Here is a 20,541-nt window from a genome sequence, read left to right as displayed (position 1 = left end):
TCCCTTCATTACTCATTGCTTGAATGGCTGCTTCTTGCACTAACACAACTCTGTGCTTATTTGGTGTCCATAGTTGTGCATTGCATACAGAGGCCACACGACTAACATCCTGAAGGTGACCGTGGTTTTCACAACTGACTTTCAAAACTTTGTTAAGAAGAACGCCACCTGTGACTGGAGTCTCGTAGGGACCAGTCCCAACAGGTAGTGAATCTGTGGGGAGGTGTGGTGGGAATTCTTCCAGCTGGGATCATTAGCTCTCTTGGGGACAGTGGTCCACGTGAGGTACTAACGATCTCTTAATTTGGGCCCTGGATGTTAAAAAATTTTTTTTTCAATGTTTGTTTATTGTTGAAAGTGAGGGAGCATTTGTGGTGGAGGGGCAGAGAATGAGGGAGACACAGAATCCAAAGCAGGCTCCAGGCTCTGTGCTGTCAGCAGTGAGTCTGGTGTGGGGCTTGAACTCACCAACAGTGAGATCAGGACTTGAGTTGCAGTCGGAGGCTTAACTGAATGAGCCACCCAGGTGCTAGGGCTTCCAAATTCATTTTATTTGACTAAGAGGTTTAAGAGTGGTTAATTGTTAGGAATAGAATACGTTTTAGAAGTGCTCTGACACTTTTCATAGGGATAGAATCATAGAACATATCTGGAAAAGAGATTTTTATTTGATAAGATTTTATTTTACTTTATTATTTTATTTTATATGTTTGTTTATTTTGAGAGAGAGAGAGCAAGTGGGCAGGGGAGTGGCAGAGAGAGAGAGGGCGAGAGGGAGAGAGAGAATCCCAAGCAGTCAGTGCAGAGCCTGACATGGGGCTCAAACTCACAAACTGTGAGATCATGACCTAAGCCAAAACCAAGAGTCGGACGCTTAACTGACCGAGCCACCCAGGTGCTCCTAGAAGAGATTTCAGAGACCATTGCTTGAAATTACAGATGAGAAAAATTGGGACCCAGAGAATTTGGTAGTCACTATGATTTGTACAGCGAGTAAGCAAAGACTCTGGAATAAAACTCATGCATCTTTGATCCCTTGATTCAGTGTTCTTTTCATTTAACTCTTACGGGTTTTGTAAGTGGTTTTAAACCTGAGTGTGTCCAGGAATGTTAGTCTTCTGTGAGGTTATAGCCTAACATATACCTGCCTAAGATACCTAATTATACTGTAATTTGAAAATGCTGACATTGAGTGTCATGAACAAACGATTGCCTTGAAGTGTGCCTCACTTGTGTGATATCACAGGCTGAGCCGAGCCTGTCTTGGACAGGAGGCTTGTACCTGGGGCACACAGGACTGTTTGGGTGCAGGGCTTCTTAGGGTGTCTCTCCTGGCTGCACAGTCCCCAGGCCCCCAGGTCTGTGAACTTGGGTTCTTCAGGAAAGGGTCTCAGGTGCACACAGAGAGGTCCATTTCGCCTGTGGTCTTGTTTTTCAGCTGGCAGTTCACTTGCACTGACCTCTGGGAGTCTTGTGTGCATCACCCTGAGTATTCCCAGCTGCCTCTGGCAAACTCCTCTGTGTTGGTTCATCAGATTGACCTCCTCCCTCTGTCTCAGGAGACAAGTGGGTTCTATGTGGATGAAATTATTATTGCGGACACAAACGTAACAGGTGAGCATTCAATCTGCTTTTGTCAATGGGCCTGTCAAATGCCAACCTCAAACTTTTCTGCTGGGGGCTGCTCTTCTCTTAATGCAGAGAGAACACGTGATTTCCCATCTTGTCTGCCTTGGTTCTAGAAAGAAGATGGGTTTGGGATTGTGCATCTTTGTTGCCTATATCTCTTTAGCTAATTCCTTTTTTTTTTTTTACTATTTATCCAATGCTTGCTCTTGCTTCTGTGCCCTTACCCCAATTTTACCACTTTTATGCTAAGAAGACTTGGTTTCCTCATCTGTAAAATGGGCACAATCAGGGCCCTATCTTATGGAATTACTGTGAAAGCTAACTGAAGTATAATGTAATGAAGTCATTACTGGTCCTAGATCATGGTAAGTGCTCAATAATATAAGCAGTTATTATTACTATTATTAGTCCAGCAGGATTTCTCCACCTCCCCATGAATTAATATCTGTCATGCAAAGTGCTGGAAGGAACAAGGTAATATCTTGCCCTATAAATGGGCTAAAGGTCTCATTTATGCCTTCAAGGCAGACTCAGATAAAGGGAGAGAGTAACTGTCATCATGAGAACAGGCTTGTCTTGCTTTCTGCCCATCCAGATTCCTCCCACTTACCTCAGAGCTCAGGCCTGGCTGGCCCTTTCCTCCATCAAATCCCCCTTGAGGTCCCCTAGGCACAGTAACCTCCCTTGGCCTTGCTTGTCCACGAGTCTTGGGGACCAAGAGCTCATCAGGGGTCTGACTGAGGTTGGTGGAGCTCCCAGGCTTCCAACTTTTGCTCACTTTCCCTTTTCTCTTTTTTAGTCTTTTGCCTGAAAACTGCAGAGCTGAGAGCAGAAGAGCTTGGGGGTGGGTGGCAAGAGGACTCACTTTCAGCCTTGAAATCTCATCACTTTATGATACTCCTCAAAATTCTATGGTTTTTTTTTTTTTTTTTTTTAATTTTTTTTTTTTTTTCAACGTTTATTTATTTTTGGGACAGAGAGAGACAGAGCATGAACGGGGGAGGGGCAGAGAGAGAGGGAGACACAGAATCGGAAACAGGCTCCAGGCTCTGAGCCATCAGCCCAGAGCCCGACGCGGGGCTCGAACTCACGGACCGCGAGATCGTGACCTGGCTGAAGTCGGACGCTTAACCGACTGCGCCACCCAGGCGCCCCTGGTTTTTTTTTTTTTTTTGAGAGAGCAAGGCAGGGACATAAGGGGGGGGGGGCGGAGAGAGAGAGAGAGAGAGAATGAGAATCTCAAGCAGGCCCAATGTGCAATGTGAGGCCCGATGCAGGGCTCGATTCCACAACCAAGAGATCATGACCTGAGCCAAAATCAAGAGTCAGATGCTCAACTGACTGAGCCACCCAGGCACCCCTCAGAATTCTCTTGCCTGTTTCATTGGTTTAAGTGCTTTTGGGGCATCTGGATCAGATTGAGTTATTTCAAACGCTGTTCATGTTATGGCACATTTAGACGATGACAATATTTACACGGTGTGCTGGGATAATTACTTGAATTTCTTGGGGCCTAAGACAACTGGCTGGGGCCTGGTGACCCTCTAAATGCCATCTAGATTCCCAGAGTGCTGAGGGGATCAATATTTCGTGTGCTTGAACCCACCGGCTGGGAAACTCAGAACTAGATGATACTCTTTCCCTGCTCCCAAGGGGAAGCCCAGGATCCATAGCACCTTCTCACTGCCCCCACCTTTAACCATCAGATGCTCCAGTATGTAGAACCATCTAGGGGAGAGGTGAAGAGGGAGGCAAGAAGGGCAGGGTGGCTTGGGTAAAGCTGCCTCTTTCCCACTTTGTCTAGGTTCCCTGCTGGTGATGACTTTGCTTTGAGGATTATTTAAAGGCAAGATGAACTCTATACAATTGGGCCCAATATTCATACTTCATACTTTATATTCTCTCACCTAATCTTCTCTGTGAAAGTTGCTTTTATCTAGCGGTGGCTACCATTTACTTCTCATTTAGATCTCAGAACCCTGTGAAGTGGTCCTATTATCTCCACTCTATAGATGAGGAAACCAAAACTAAGAGGGTTTGAGTCCCAAATCATGCAGCTGGGGTATGGGGGAGATTGCAATCTGGAAACCAGAGCCAAGCCTTCAATGACTCTATACTGTGCTGAGCAAATAAACATTTATTGAGCACCTACTGTGTGCCTGATGTTGTGCTAAATAAGCATGGGGCATGTCAAGATGTTGCCTTTACACTGTCCAATGTCTCCATTGTACAGTCTTGGGGGAGAAGGTATCCTTTACCCAGGGGAAGAGGATATTAAAATAGATTGTGCTGGTCACTTAAATTCTGCCACCTCACTAAACTCTCCCTGCCATGCAGACTGATGTATTGCTATTCCCACTTTACAGAGGAGACAGAGACACTATATTTAGCCAAACGGAAGTACAAAATCAGGATTTTAACAGTAGTCTGTCTCACAGCTTGCACTTTTTCTGCACACGTGCTGACTCATGCTGTTGATGAACACTCACATACCTCCAGTATGTGTCTGTGTGCTCAGTGTTCCTGAAGAAGATTAGCTGTACATTCCTGGAGTTGCCAGTGGCCTTGGAAAGGGTAGCAGTCCACACGACAATGGGTTATCTCTGTGTGGGTGCCTCCAACAGCCTAGGGAGGGATGTTTGTCTGGGTTGGGGCTTATCAAACTTTGCTATGGAATTCGTTTTTGTCTCCTTAAACCATGCCTTTATATTTTCCTTTTGGTATGAACTGACTCCTTCTACCTACTCTTCCTTTGCTTTTCATGGTGGCAGATAGGTAGGAACCTCTGCTTTAAATGTGTGTTGAGACCTAAGTAACTCAGCATCTGCAGTTGGGATCTCCCACACACTGGGCCTTCCATCTTGAGTTGCTTGCTAACGATCACATCATTGGTCTCTAGTTTCCCAGGCAGATTCTGGAACAGCTTGCCCAGGTGGGAATCTGGTGGAGTCGCTCTCTGTGGTGGGATCCCCTCCGGTCTACAACGTAAGCTTTTGGTTGGCAGGGTGTGGCCAGGAGCTCCCACTCATCACTGCAAGGTAGGGAGAGGTCTCTGCTTACTTGTCCCTTCTTAGGATTGTTAGTTGACCTGTGGGGACACAGAGGTGGGATTTTAATCAGGAAGAGCTACCTGACTTGTTGCTTAACGCTACAGTTTTCAGTTTTAGGAATGCAGGAGCAGACTCACCTGGAGGTCTTGTTACAACACAAATTGCTCGGCCCTAACCACTTCATCTCTAACTCCCTAAGTATGAAGCGGGGCCTGATAATTTGCATTTCTAATGAGCTCTTAGGCAATGCTGATTCCACTGATCTGGGGACTATGCTTTGAGAACTAATTTCTAGTGAATTTGTTTTAAAGTATTTGTATTTTTATGCTGTTCAGCGGTTCCCATTACCACTGTTTTCTGTTCACTCCCCTCATTCATTTCCCATATATTAATCTTATTGGACTCTCTTAAGGTGAAATGAAATACTTACTCTAAGGAATAAAAATAGCTGTTTCTAAGAATTTACCACCAGATGGCACTAGATGCCCATAAGCGTTGCTTCTTTTTTTTAAATTTTTTTTTTTTTTCAACGTTTATTTATTTTTGGGACAGAGAGAGACAGAGCATGAACGGGGGAGGGGCAGAGAGAGAAGGAGACACAGAATCAGAAACAGGCTCCAGGCTCTGAGCCATCAGCCCAGAGCCTGACGTGGGGCTCGAACTCACGGACCGCGAGATCGTGACCTGGCTGAAGTCGGACGCTTAACCGACTGCGCCACCCAGGCGCCCCAAGCGTTGCTTCTTAATAGTCAACAGAGTCTATCCCCAGTTTACAAAGCAGTAACTAAGTATCAGGCTCCGTCAAACTCCTGGACACATGTATGCTCTAGTTCGTTCTTTTAATTTTTCACATAGTTGTTCTTTTAATTTTTCGCTTAAACCCTAATAGGATGGAAGAATTAAGACGCTCTGCCTTTAAAAATTTTCTTTCCATCGTTTTCTAACATGTTCCAAAATGAGTCCTACTCATACATACCATGCTTGGGATGGCATATAAAAGACAGGGGCAGAGAGCTTGAATCTGTGGTCTACTTTCCTTGACTCTGCGTTCCAGGGTCCTCCGGGTGGGAAAGATGTGAAAACCATCAACAGAATCAAGGGGTGACAGAGCTGAGGTGGAGGGGCAGCCAGCCATCTTAGCCAGGCTGTAGTCCTACATTCCAAGTGCCAAAGCTTTAACTCAGGCTAGAGGCTAATTTAGGTTACTGTGAACAGATCCACAATAGAATGGTCCTGGAAACATGCCTTCCTGAGATTTCCTCAAGTCCCTTAACTACTTCTGGAAGTCTCCCACCTCAGCAAGAAAGGACCCCCTTGGCCTGGCCTCTGCTAGCTTCATCCCCCAATGCAGACACCATCACTATTTGTTTATAGTTGTACTTATGTACATCAACATGTAGTTCTCAGATAATATTGATGAAATCACATGTGTTCATTGTTGAAAATTTAGAAAATACAGAAAAGACTTAGAAAAAGGTAAAAAAAAAAATCATTCATAATCCCTCTGCTTGGAGATAACTTCTAACATGTTGGACACATATTATTTTTTTTTTAAGTTTATTTATTTTGAGACAGAGACAGTGTGACTGGGGGGAGGGGCAGAGAGAGAGGGAGACAGAGGATCCCAATTAGGCTCCATGCTGTCAGCACAGAGCCCGATGTGGGGCTCGAACTCAAGAAACCGTGAGATCATGACCTGAGCCGAAACCAAGAGTCAGATGCTCTGAGTCACCCAGGTGCCTCTGGATTCATCTTCTATCCATTTTTCCTAAGCAGTTTTTGTATATATAATATGTACACTCTATACTGTATTTGCTTTTTATTTTTTTAAAGTTTATTTATTAATTTTGAGAGAGTGAGCAGGGGAGGAGCAGAGAGACAGGGGGACAGAGGATCCAAAGTGAGCTCCTTGCTGACAGCAGAGAGCCCGATGGGGGGCTAAACTCACGAATCACAAGATCATGACCAGAGCCAAAGTCAGACATTTAACGAACTGAGCCACCCTGGTGCTGTATTTGCTATTTATTTATTTATTTATTTATTTATTTATTTATTTATTTATTTATTTATTTTTATTTTTCAATATATGAAATTTATTGTCAAATTGGTTTCCATACAACACCCAGGGCTCATCCCAAAAGGTGCCCTCCTCAATACCCATCACCCACCCTCCCCTCCCTCCCACCCCCCATCAACCTTCAGCTTGTTCTGTTTTTAAGAGTCTCTTATGCTTTGGCTCTCTGTATTTGCTTTTTAAACCTCAAATTGGGACCATAAATTACATATTATATTTGGCAATGTACCTTCTTCATATAATGGTATGAATTAAGTATTTCCCCATATCATTAATGGGCAATGTGATAATTTTTCTAAAATGTGATTTCATTGGCTGAATGGTATTCTGTCTCATAGTGTGTCATGATTTGTTTGGCCCATTTATTATATTAAAAGCAAGATTTGGTAGGCAATGTGTACACAGGCATTAGCTAAGCAGTTGGCTAGATGGAGTGGCCTGTGTTTCAGGCGGGGATAGAGAGTGGGGAAGCATCTGTGGAACAGGGCACTGACTCCTCATTGGTGATGCAAGTGGGATTGGAGGATGCCAAGTTCTCTGTCCCCTCGGTGCTTCAGGGCCAGAGGTGTGGAGGCCGGAGTCGTCACTTTTTACTCTGCGTCCATGTGTTCCCAGAATCAGTGCAGGGGAAGGGTAGAACACTCTGAAAGAATCCTAATATTTACGCTTCTTCCATGATGGGACAAGGACGCCCAATATTTGGGAGGTTGAGATTGTGTCCTGGAAACACGGCAGACTACTTGGTCTGCGAGATGGAGTTCTGTTCTTTCTAGAGTGGCACTTCTTGATGGTTACTGTGGTTAATGCTTTGGTTTTAACATGCCACAGCTCTCTGCCCACTGAAGGTGAAGAAGAAGAGCCCAGGCTGGTCCAGGTGACAACACAGAGAATACAGAGGGCAAGTCCACCTTTAGGAGGATACTTCCGCATCCAACTCCCTACTACAGTGATTCCTGGTAAAGGGGCAACTGGAGTGCACCAATTTCTCATTTCCATTTTTAGGGGCGTTCCCAGGCGAACAACACCTTGAGAGATTGTCAGGAAGAGTGACAGTCTTAAAGTTGTTTTGTTGATTTCTCCAGCATTTGAAAGTGACCTAAAAATTAAATATCTGGACAAAAACAGTACCATATTATTGTTAATATCCCAACTTTTTGTAGATGTAGAAACTCTGCGGATTAGCTTCCTGGGACAGTCATAACAAATCGCCACACACTTTGTGGGTTAAAATAATAGAAATTTATTCTCTCACATTTCTGGAGACCACAGATCCAAAATCAAGTCGTCAGCAATGCCACACTCCCTCCGAAGGCTCTAGGGGAGGATCTATTTCTTACCTCTTCCAGCTTCTGGTGGTTGCCTGCATTCCATGGCTAAGTCACTCCAATTCCTGTGGTCACAGTGCCTCTTCCTCTTCTGTCTCAAAACCTCCTCTGTCTCTCTTTTATAGCAATATATATGATTGCATTTAGAGCCTTCCTGGGTAACCCAGGATAAACTCCTCTTCTCAAGATCCTTAACCACATCTTTTGCAACATAGTATAATATGTACTCTTTTGCCTTATAAGGAAATATTCATGGGTTCCAGGGATTAGGGCATTGACCTATCTTTCTGAAGGCCACCATTGAGCCTAATATACTGGAACTTGCCCAGAGGTCATACAAGTAGTTGATGGCAGGGTCTGGATGTGAACTCAGGTATTTATCAGATCAGTCCTAGGCCAAGATCTACAGTAGCCATGGTCCTTCCAGAGTAAACTCCATGGTGACACCATATGCTATTGAGAATGTCAGTGGTCATAACAATGTAGAAAGAGCTTTCAATGTGATTAGTGTAGAACCTTTTCTAAATCTTCAAGAATAAACACATTTCACAAAGAACAAGGAATAGAAGCGAAGGCCATTTATATGGTAAAACCACAGGAGAATCGGAAAGGAGGCTCAGGAGAGTGCAAGAGTGGCTGTATAAAAATTGGCACATGGTCCAAAAGTCTTTTGCTTTTCCAAGAAGAAAGATGCTGGACTCGCGAGAATCTTCTTGGGTGACAGGAAAGGTGTGTTTTAAGAGGGCCACTTAGAAAAAGTTGAAGGCCATGGGCTATTGGAGTCTGATAAAGGGTAGGTGCCAATAGTACCCTGTGTCAATGAAAGCCCCATCCCTGGGTCTTGCTTCCCTTTTCATGAGCTGCAGCCTCTCTGCACATACTCCTCCTGCCACCATGTTCTATTGTGATGCTCTTCACTTCACTGAAAACAATCCAGGAAAGTCCGCCTTAACTTGGCCTTTGGAAGTGGCAATGGCCCCATTAGGTAAATGTTGAACAACCTTCTTAAATTTATTATATTATTATTATTTTTAATGTTCATTTACTTTTGAGAGTGAGTGGGGGAGGGGCAGAAAGGGGAACAGAGGATCCAAAGTGGGCTCTACTCTGATAGCAGTGAGTCCTATCAGTGAGTCTGATAGCAGTGAGCAGTGAGTGACTTGAACCCATGAACCATGAGATCATGACCTGAGCCGAAGTCGGATGCTCAACTGACTGAGCCACCCAGGCACCCCAGAACAACCTTTTTTTAAAAGGAGGAGAATCTTGTTTGTCCTTTAGAAATATAGTGGTGTATTATTAACACTCCAAGGCAGTGTGGAATTCAAGAGGAAGACTCTTGAGTAGTTGGAAGGTATTCTGGGTTAAGTGTAATTCTGTCTCGCTTGGTTGGCAAGCTTCTGAATCTCATTGGGTCTCATTCTCTTCATTTCTAAAGTTAGGCGTTAGGATACCCAAATGACCTACCTCACAGGGCTGTTGGGAGTAGCTAATGAAATGGAAACTTTTGGTAAAGCAAGAATCAGGGTTCAAACACAAGCAGGGCTTAAGCACAGAGTGTTGTTATTTCTCTGTGGGGATGTGGAATGGGGAAGCAGGTGGTTGAGCTTAAAAGAATTCTAATAGAGAAACCAAAGTGAAATGCCAACATTCCTCAGCTGGGTTGGCTAAGTTTTTATGGGTGTCAGCTGCTGTGCGCCTACCCCTCCCCCCCCCCCTGTGAAAAGTGGCCAGCTTTTCTCTGTTCACAGGGTCGGCTAAGTTTTTCCAGGGAAAACCCAATATTTAATTAGGCTTTCAGGCATTACCAGGGTGTCTGGAGTGTATATTTTGAGTTGACAGTTGAGATAGTTTTGTCTGATGTGACTATGCTCTGTGCTTGCTGTGAGATGGGATCCTGATTAAAGGTATCACAATGTAAAAAGTAGGCAGCTACTTGTATTTGCTGTAGGAAACAAATGGTTTAACTGGGCTGGGATTTCTCTTGAAGGCATAGTTTGAACTTGAGGGTCTTCTGCATATTTAGTGGGCATCTTGACATTTATTCTCTGTAATTTTAATGATGAAACCCTGTGTGGTAATTAGTATCTTTTTTTTTATGTATCAAAATCTTGTTCCACAGATGTTCCTGTGAGTATTTCAGCCAGTCACCTGCGCAAGCTCTTACAGAACAATGCCGATAACTTTACATCTAGGTACCTCAACGTCAGTGACTTCACTGTAATGGAGGATCTGAAGTCTTGCTACGAACGTGTGTGGACCCTCTCCTGGTCCAACCAGGTTGGAGATTTGCCCGATTTCATCAGGGTATGTATGGTATCCCTTTTGGTAGTGTGGATTTGGTGTTCTGAAGCAATTTTGTGGAAAAAAAACCCAGAATTACATGAATGAAAACTGTCACAAATTATCAATTTTGTTCTAATATTCAAGTAAAGGGGTTCAATGATCTTTTTTTGGGAAGTTTTCAAGACATGTTTTGTATTTCATGTCCCTAAAAAAGCAATTTAAACCCAACATCTCCTTCCCTAACTTAGGGTAGGTAGTTGTTGGTCAGTGTCCACCATATAATAATTTTACATCTGTTATTGGATAATTTAAGCAGATGTGATTGACTTAGATTATCATGGAGGCAGATGGCACAGCAGAAGGAAGTTTAGAAAAGGATTTGCTGTCTCTGGATAACGACAAAACCAGATGCTCTTGCATATTTAGGGTTTTAAAAAATAATCTAATGATCATCTAGCATTTGGTCATTACAAAATGAAACCCAAGCTGAAATTTTATCCCTGTTCCATGGTATTGTAGGTCATTTGGTTTTCCAACAAAATACTGGAGTGGAGTTGGAAGAAGGATGAGAATCCTCTCATAGAACTTTTTTCCCTTACCTTTTATTTTAATATTTTGGACTGCAAACATATAAAATAGAAAAGCATATAGAAACAAAATATCTCAAGACAGAGAAGATTGTTTTTTGTGCCTTTTTTGACAACTCTGCTTGCAAATAGATATTCGTCTAGTCTATTGGGGCTTTCATGAGCTGTTACTCTTATGTTTCCAGGCTTCAACCCTTGTCACCCCATCTTCACCTTCTAGCTATCTGGTTACCTTCAATAAAATGTGAAAAGACACTTTATCATTACATATAGACTTCCATTAGATTAGACTTCTGTTCTATCACAGAATTCACCAGAAATGTAACCATCTCAGGTCTCTGATGAGAATCTAACTGGAGTGAACCCTGAGGCAACCATGCGTGTGGTCTATGATGGTGGAGTTTTTCTTGGACCCATATTTGGAGACATGTTGGTTACTGCCAACCAGCGCACTCAGGTGAGAGTGGATGGCCCGCCCAAAGTACAAGTAGTAGTTTCAAGTGTCTCAGTCCCTTCCTGTTTTGTAACGTGGACCAGTTTCAAGGATCAGTTTTCCAATGCATTAAGCAGATGATTATGGCTGTCATCTTTCTATTTCCACGGTGCATGAAAAACACTCCAAAAATATAAGTTCTTGGTACACACAGCATCCTATTATTACACTTATCGATGCTATTATTATGGTACAAAAAATGGAGAGCCTCTCTGGCTACATAGGATTTATACCTCCACACAGTGGGGCTGGAAAGTAAATGAGCTAAGTCAGTGTCTTTTCCTCTTTAAAATGTCTTTTTTTGGGGCACCAGATGGCTTGGTCAGTTAAGTGTCCAACTCTTGACTTTGGCTCAGGTCATGATCTCACGCCTGCATCAAGCTCTGTGCTGACAGGGTGGAGCCTGTTTGTGATTCTCTCTCTCCCTCCCTTTCTGCCCCTCCCCTGCTCACGCTGTCTCAAAATAAATAATAAACATTTAAAAATATGTTTTTGTATTTCTCATCTGACCATATTCTTGTTATAAGTCATCTCCTTTTGAGAAAATTGTAAAATAAGAAAACTATAAAGAATAATATAACCAGTACTTCAGTATCCAAACCAAAGATTAATAGTTGCCAACATTTTGATTATATTTTGTGTGTGTTTATGAATAAAATAGGTAAAATGAAAATGTTCTTTTTTTTTTTAATATTTATTTTTGAGAGAGAAGAGTGGGGGAGGGGCAGAGAGAGGGGGCAGAGGATCCAAAGTCGGCTCTGTGCTGATAGCAGAGAGCCCGATACTGGGCTTGAACCCACAAGCAATGAGATCATGACCTGACCCAAAGTTGGATACTTGACTGACTGAGCCACCCAGACACCCCAAAACTGAAATGTTGTTTATCACCTCTGCCTTCATGCCATCCCAATATCCTTTCCCTACAGTATTATAATGTAGTGTGTGCTTTTTTTTTTTTTAAGTTTATTTTGAGAGGGAGAGAGAATGAACATGTGTACAAGTGGGGGAGAGATAGAGAGAGAGACAGGACCCCAAGCAGGCTGGGGGTCAAGAAAGCAGAGCTCAATGTGGTGCTTGATCCCAGGAACTGTGAAACCATGACCTAAGCCAAAATCAAGAGTATGACATTCAACCGATTGAACCAACCAGGTGCTCCTATGGTGTGTGCTTTTAATCCATGTTTTATATGTAGAGCATCCAACAAGTCCCATCTTTTTCACCTTCCTCATCTCCAAGTATTGTAGAATTCTACCAGATTAACATTAGTAACAGTGAGAGGAAAAGTCATGTAGTATCCTAGTGGGGACCTACCATTTGAGGACAAAAGACCCCAAACCAATGTCCAAGTACACTGTATTCTTCAGTAACATATCTATGTAGTATGGTGGAAGGAAGGTGCCTACTTTGTTGGCATGTACCAGCAAAGAAAGGACTTTTCACAAGTATCCAGTTGAATATAATCTAGAATGATAAAAAAAAGGTCCTTGTGCAGTTTGAATTTTATTAAATTTACTACAGGGAGGAAATTTACTCAAGATTTAGCATAGTGTAGAAATGTTAGATTTCAGCATACTTACCATCATTTTAAGAAAGCCTAACATGTTTGAATCATTCATTAGGGTTTGTTACTGGGAAATAGAAGAGAAGAAATGAGTCATTAAACATGTTAATTTGGGCAAATTTCACAAGTGCTTTATGAATACTCTCGAGCACATGAAATGCATACATTTGCCTTTAATTACTTTGCCTTTTTTCAGGTGGTTGTGCACGTGAATGACATACCAGCCCATTGCTCAGGTTCCTGTTCTTTCCAGTACCTTGAAGGGTCAACTCCCCAGGTCCACTCTGTGTGGTATTCCCTTGGTATGACTTGTGACTTGGCCTTGGGGTGGTCATGAACTTCAGACTCAGAGTGATTTGTTAAAGACCATGTACTTGGGAAGGGGCATCAGTTCATGGGGTGGACGTTGTGAGATGCAGCAGAAAGTATATTTTTTGTCCAATCTAAATGCTATGGTCATGGTTTGAAATGGAATCAGGTAGAGTTTTGGTAACGTACAATGTTTTATTCTTTTTGTCCGTTGTTTTGAAATGTTGTTTATTTTCATTTTTTTCATTAAAAAATTAACTAGTGATCTCTTATTATTAGAGAAAATTTCAAAAGGGGGCTGTATACTGTAATGATAAATACAGATGCTCAATATTTGAGTCAGCATTCAACTCCTTGAATTTTGGGAGGGGAAGGTGAGAGGGTATGAACATTTGATTTTAGAGAGAGTTTTCTTGAATGGAGTTATATCACTGAGTGATGAGAACTTTGTTCTTTTTATCTTTTTCCTTCTTTAAGATCGTGACAAGGACCTACTAGTTTATATTTTTGGAACTAGTTTCTCTATTGACCCTCAGGCCTTGGATGTTACAGTGAACAAAACGAATTGCAGAGTTATTTTCTCAAACCAAACGAATGTGGTCTGTCAGACACAGCAGCTACCTGTTGGAATGCATCCAATCTCCATGTTGGTGAGACCTTCTGGTTGTGCCATAAATGCTAGTGGTGAAGGCCTCTTCCTACACGTGGAACCAAGATTGGATGCTGTGGAACCTTCTAGAGCTGCAGAAATTGGTAATCTGGGGAGCACCCCACATTGCATCTGACTCCCTGAAGCTAACATTCTTGCCTATATGCAGGAATCTAGTCCTGTTGTGTGATAAATTCTATATCCACTGTGATTCACAACTTTTTGTTTTCTGCCATCAGCATTTTTTTTTTCTAATGAGCAACAGACTTGAGAACTTAAATGAAGTCATGTGCCATGTAAAGGATCATAGTTGGCTGATGATGTCAGGCATAACTGGATTAGTCACTGAATCACTGGGACAATTTGGTCTAGTGAAAACAATACTAGTTTGGAAGTTAGGACATGTACCTGGGTTTTTGTCCTGCAAAAGTCAGATGTGTTACCTTAGGAGTTTCAGTTACTTGTATGGGATTTAGTTTCCTAATAACTTTATTAAGTACCTCTTCTGGGTAGTCACACTCCCTAAATGCCCCAAAGATGGAATTATTATCTTTATCTTTTAGAGGAGATAATGGTGGTTCTAAGAAGAGTGGCTTGCCCAAGGCTTTCCAATAGAAAGAGGTGGAGCTAAATACAAACAGGAATGTTTAAATGCTCAGTATCCTGCTTCTTCTGTGGTGCCATTCTGTCTTAGCTATGTAGTGGGCCTAATGATGTCTAACAAGCCTCCTACTTTTGTGTGAGACTAATATGAGCCAACAGGTGGGAAAGGATCTTTAAAAGTAAAAAAAAAAATTGCAGATATGAAGCAGAGGCCTTATGTACACAAATATTTGTAGACTGATGTACAGTTGGATACTTGGCCAGCATGCAAAGCCTACTACCATTTGAGCAGTGGGGTACACAGAGAGAAGTGGGTCTTATCAGCATTGGCCCCAAGGATTGTACATTAGTGTTATGGGAACCAAGGATCTCTCCAGGCCTTCTGAGGGGCACAACCAGTTAAAAACAACCCATCCAGATTGCAAGCATCTCAGGAATGCTCATGCTGATATGTGTTGATATAAGGTTTTTAGAACAAAACTACTTTCCTTAATGTCTAGGATTTTTGTCATTGTTTATTCTCTTGGTCAAAGAACTGTGGCTTAGAACATTTTTTTTAAAGCATCACTTCCTGGCTATAGACCCATTGCTCAAAGGAACAGCTCATTTCTGACTTTACTTTGCCTAGCACAGTGAATTATGAGGCCCACCTTACCCCCTCTCTGCACAAAAACAGAGTAAGCTTCCTCTTATTTCTTAGTGGTTTCAGGAAGGAATCAGATGATATGTGGTGCTCAGGCTCAAAGATCATAATCTCTGTGAACCCAGTAATTATTGGTTTGAATTTAGGGGCTAAAATAGTTTTCTCCCTAGATTTATGAGAGGCTTTGATCTTCCTATAAAATTACATTGCAGTTCAGGTCACACAATCTTTGTTCAACTTCACCCCCCCACCCCACCCCCTAAATTAGATTGCAGACCCCTCAAGAGCAGACATGGGACCCTGTTATGTTCGTATTCCCTATGCAGAGTGCTTTGCACAGGTAGGGTGGCCAACTGTCCTGTTTTCTTGGGACTGAGGGGTTTCCTAGAACACAAGACTTTCAGTTTAAAATGGGATCATGGAACTCTTAGTGCTAAAACTTGGAAAATCTCAGGTGAACCGGATGAGATGGTCACCCTGCCAGGGCATGCTGCACCAACAATGTGAAGGGCAGGGATTTGTCTGGAAGGATTGTACATCATCTTTCTATACTTTAGTAAAAGATGGAAAACTCAGAGAAGGGATAGTGTCTGATGGGTGCAAGTGAACTTTTAGTAAGACTAAGGGGAAAGGGAGGGAGAGAGAGAGGCTCTAGCTTCTACTTCCCTAATTGCTAATGCCTATAAACTCTCCCTATTAACCTGCCCTCTGCCTTGCCACCTACCGAGTATCCACCAGTGTCCATCAATCAATCAACATTGTAAAACCCTGTGCTAGATGCTGAAGATCCTGGCACTCAAAGTGTGGTTCTGGACCAGCAGGATCTGCATCGTCTGGGAGCTTGTTGGAAACATAGAGTCTCAGGCTCCACCCCAGACCTCTTGAATCAATTTGCGCTTTAACAGGATCCTCAGGCAATTTCTATGAATAGTACAGCTTGAGAAAGGCTGCTATTGGGAGTTTAAAGAGAACCAGATCGAGGCCTAGCAGCAAAGAATTTATAGAATAGCCTTCCATGTAATGGATACATATGTAATGTAATCAATAACATTCTAAACTACTTGCCCATATGCAGAAGCACCCTTGAAAGGTTTTTTGAGGTAAATATTGGCTTCCCCTATGTACTTCTTTGGCCCATTTCTGTGCTGAGATAGAGTTACCTTCTCGGTAGGTATGGATCCTTGTGAGGCACCTCAACTTTCAAAGGGAGTGGCACAGTCTCCCCTCCTCTGCAACTTGTTATTATTAATGCCCACAGTAACAATGATAACAACAATTGATTTAGCTCTTATTCTTTGCCAGGCACTACTAGTGCTGGGGATACAGTCAGCTGACAAAATGACCTTTGGAGGAATGACCTGCTGGTGCTAGACGATGGAGAAATGGATGAAGTCAAGGAATGAGTCCTGGGAAAATGTCAGAGAAGAGAATTCTAGACAGAACACCAAATGATAAAGTCTTAAGTCAGAATGAGCTCACCTTCTTCTGAGAGAAGCAAGGAAGTCACTGTGGCTGGAATAGCTGGACCAAGGGAGAGGGGTAGGAGGTGACTAGGAGCAGGTCAGATGGCTCTAGGGACAATGAAAGGTTATTGGCTCTGTGAGATGTGGGCCACTGGAGGATTTCACTGGAAAAATTGACATGGTCTGACGTAGGCTGCTATGTGAGAATATTCTGTGGGGAGGCAAAGGTGGAACCAGGGACACCAAATAGGACACTACTGCAGTCATCCAGGGGTGAGACAGTGTTGGGCTGGACCAGGGCAGTATATCTTAGAAATATATAGAGCTGCCCTGGGGGGGACTCTCTTTTTGGCTCAGATCATCTTCTTTTTGAAATTAAACACATTGAGATATAATTTCCATGCCATAAAATTCACTTCTTAAAAGTGTAAAGTTTGGCGGTTTTCTGTATTCATGTATCACAAAGTTGTGCAATATCACCCCTATGTAATTCCAAGAACATTTTCATCACCTTGAAAGACATCTTCTATCCATTAGGAGTCACTCCCTGTTTCGCCCCTCTACTGATCCCTGGAAACCACTAATCTATTTTCTGTTTCAACAGATTTGTTTTTCTGGACATTCCACATAAGTAGAATCACAATACCTGACCTTTTGTGTCTGGCTTCTCTACAGAGCATGTTTCCAAGATTCATCTATGTTGTAGCATGTATCAGTATTTCATTCCATTTTATGGCTAAAGAACATTCCATTGTATAGATATACCATATTTGTTTATCTCTTCATCTCTTGGTAGACATTTGAGGTGTTTGCACTTTGTGGCTATTACATACAATGCTTCTATGAATGTGTGTGTACAAGGTTTTATGTGGATGTGCATTTTCAGTTCTCTTGGTATATACTTAGAAGTGGAATTGCTGGGCCACATAGTAACTTTATGTTTAACTTCTTGAGAAACTGCTAAGCTGTTTCCAAAATGGCTGCATGATATTTCATTCCCACCAGCAGATAGAGAACCTCTTGTTCTCTATCTTTGTGATTGATGAGTACCAGTAGTGTTCTGTTTGGCTTTATTTATCTTTTTATTTTGTGTATCTATCATAGGTTTTGGGTTTGTGGTTACCATGAGGTTCATATGTAAACATCCTAAGTAAATAACAGTCGATATTAATTTGGTCATTTCAGTTCAAACACATTGTTTTTTTTAAACATATAATTTAGCTTATATGTTATATATATGTATGTATAATATATAATTTAACTTATATAAATTAGCTAACATATAGTGTATACAGTGTGCTCTTGGCTTTGGGAGTAGACTCATCACTTACATACAACACCCAGTGCTCATCCCAACAAGTGCTCTTCTTAATGCCCATCACATTTTCCCCACCCCATCAACCTTCAGTTCTCTGTATTTAAGAGTCTCTTATGGTTTGCCTCCTTGTTTGTAACTATTTTTTTTTTCCTTCCCCCTTGGTCTCCTGTTAAGTTTCTCTACTTCCACATATGAGTGAAAACCTATATCTGTTTTTCTCTGACTTATTTCACTTAGCATAGTACCCTCCAGTTCCATCCACGTTGTTGCAAATGGCAAGATTTCATTCTTTTTCATTGCCGAGTCGTTTTCCATTGTGTATATATACCACTTCTTTATCCATTCATCAGTGGATAGACATCCCAAAGCATGATAGATGGTTCCCCATCCCTTCACTTTCTTTTCTTTTAATTTAATTTAATTTAATTTAATTTAATTTAATTTAATTTAATTATTTTAGAGAGAGAGACAGAGTGCAAATGGGGGAGGGGCAGAGAGAGAGGAAGACATGGAATCTGAAGCAGGCTCCAGAGCACAGAGCCTGACACGGGGCCTGAACCCACAGACTGCAAGATCATGACCTGAGTGGAACTCGGATGCTAAACTGACTGAGCCACCCAGGCACCCTGCCATCCCTTCACTTTCAATCTTCAGGTATCCTCAGGTCTAAAATGAGTCTCTTGTAGGCAGCATATAGATGTATCTTTTTTTTTTTTTGGCATCCATTCTGATGCCCTGTGTCTTTTGATTGGTGCATTTAGTCCTTTTACATTCACAGAATGTATTGAAATATATGGATTTAGTGTCTTTGTGTTATCTGTAAGTTTTAGGCTTGTGGTGATGTCTTTGGTCATTTGGAGCCTTTGCTGCTTTCCACACACAGAGTCCCCTTTAGGATCTCCTTCAGGGATGGTTTAGTGGTCATGAACTCCTTTATTTTTTTATTTTTTTTTGTTTTTGTTTTTGTTTTTTATTTTTATTTTTTTTAATTTTTTTTTTCAATATATGAAATTTATTGTCAAATTGGTTTCCATACAACACCCAGTGCTCATCCCAAAAGGTGCCCTCCTCAATACCCATCTCCCACCCTCCCCTCCCTCCCACCCCCCCATCAACCCTCAGTTTGTTCTCAGTTTTTAAGAGTCTCTGTTCATGAACTTCTTTAGTTATTGCTTGTCTTCCAAAGTCTTTCTCTCTCATTCTATTCTGAATAACAGCCTTGCTGGATAAAGGATTCTTGGCTGCATCTTTTTCCTAGTCAGCACTCAGAATATTTCCTGCCACTGCCTTCTGGCCTGCCAAGTTTCAGTGGACAGGTCTGCTACTACCCTTATGTGTCTACCCTTGTAGGTTAAGGCCCATTTGTCCATAGCTGCTTTCAGAATTCTCTGTCTTTGTATTTTGCATTTCAGTATGATATGTCGTGGTGTTGACCTGTTTTTGTTGATTTTGAAGGGAGTTCTCTGAATTCAAACACATTCTTAAAAAAAGACAGTTTATGTGCTGTCATATTTCACATCTTTTTATTCATATATTTATAACTAATTATGGCCATTCTTTTTCCGCTTAAGTCCCTTTCACATTTCTTGTAAGGCTTGTTTAGTGGTCAGAAACTCCTTTATCCTTTGTTTTGGAAAATCTTTATCCTTCAAATCTGAATGATAACCTTGCTGGGTAGAGTATTCATGTGTGTAAGGTTTTTTTCTTTCAGCACTTTGACTATATATGCCACTTCCTTCTGGCCTGCAGAGTTTCTACTGAAAAATCCACTGATAGTCTCATAGTTTTTCTCTTGTAGTAATTTTTTGTTTCTTTCTTGCTGCTTTTAGGATTTACTCTTTGTCTTTAACCTTTGATATTTTAATTATTGTGGGCCATGGTGTGGACCTCTTTGGGTTCACTTTGTTTGTAATTCTCCTTGTTTCATGGACTTAGATGTCTATTCCCTCCTCAGATTTGGGAAGTTTTCAGTTATTGTTTCTTCAAATAAGTTATCTGTACGTTTCTCTTTCTTCTTCTTCTGGGACCCTTGTAATGTGAATGTTTGTTCACTTGCTGTTGTCTAAGAAACATCTTAATCTGTTCTCATTGTTTAAAATTCTCTTTTGTTTTTGCTATTCAGCTTGTGTGCTTTCCATCAGTCTGTCTTCCAGATTGCTGACACATTCTTCATCTTCTAAACTACTGTTGATTCCCTCTAGTATGTCTTTTATTTCAGTTATTATATTTTTCAACTCTCTTTTTTAAAAAATATATTTTATCTCTTTATTGAAGCTCTCACTGAGTTCTTCCATTCTTTTCTCCAGCCCCATGAGTATTTTAACAATCATTACTTTAAATTCTTTTCTGGCATATTGCTTCTCTCTGTTTCATTTAATTTTTTAGTGAGGTTTTTTTCTTGTTCTTTATTTTGGAGCATATTCCTCTGTCTTATTATGTTGCTTAACTTTCTGTGTTTTTTTCTGTAGATTAGGCAAAATGCTCCTTCTTCTAAAGTTTAGGAGTGTAGTTGGGTATGGTGACCCCTATGTAGTCTGTGTGTGCTTGGTGA

General features: G+C 41.6%; 1 protein-coding gene across 1 annotated transcript in view; it reads left to right on the top strand.

Moving 5' to 3' along the window:
* Positions 1–20,541, top strand: part of PKHD1 (PKHD1 ciliary IPT domain containing fibrocystin/polyductin) — a 486,267-nt gene that overhangs the window by 46,136 nt on the left and 419,590 nt on the right. The window contains 8 exon segments of the mRNA XM_030315703.1: positions 74–204; positions 1,439–1,614; positions 4,529–4,667; positions 7,582–7,709; positions 10,201–10,385; positions 11,286–11,408; positions 13,202–13,307; positions 13,792–14,067. Of these exon segments, the coding sequence (XP_030171563.1) occupies positions 74–204; positions 1,439–1,614; positions 4,529–4,667; positions 7,582–7,709; positions 10,201–10,385; positions 11,286–11,408; positions 13,202–13,307; positions 13,792–14,067 (1,264 nt within the window).

The sequence above is a fragment of the Lynx canadensis genome, chromosome B2, assembly GCF_007474595.2.
Source record: "Lynx canadensis isolate LIC74 chromosome B2, mLynCan4.pri.v2, whole genome shotgun sequence".
Classification (NCBI taxonomy): Eukaryota; Metazoa; Chordata; class Mammalia; order Carnivora; family Felidae; genus Lynx; species Lynx canadensis.
This window is presented reverse-complemented; position numbering and strand designations above follow the sequence as displayed.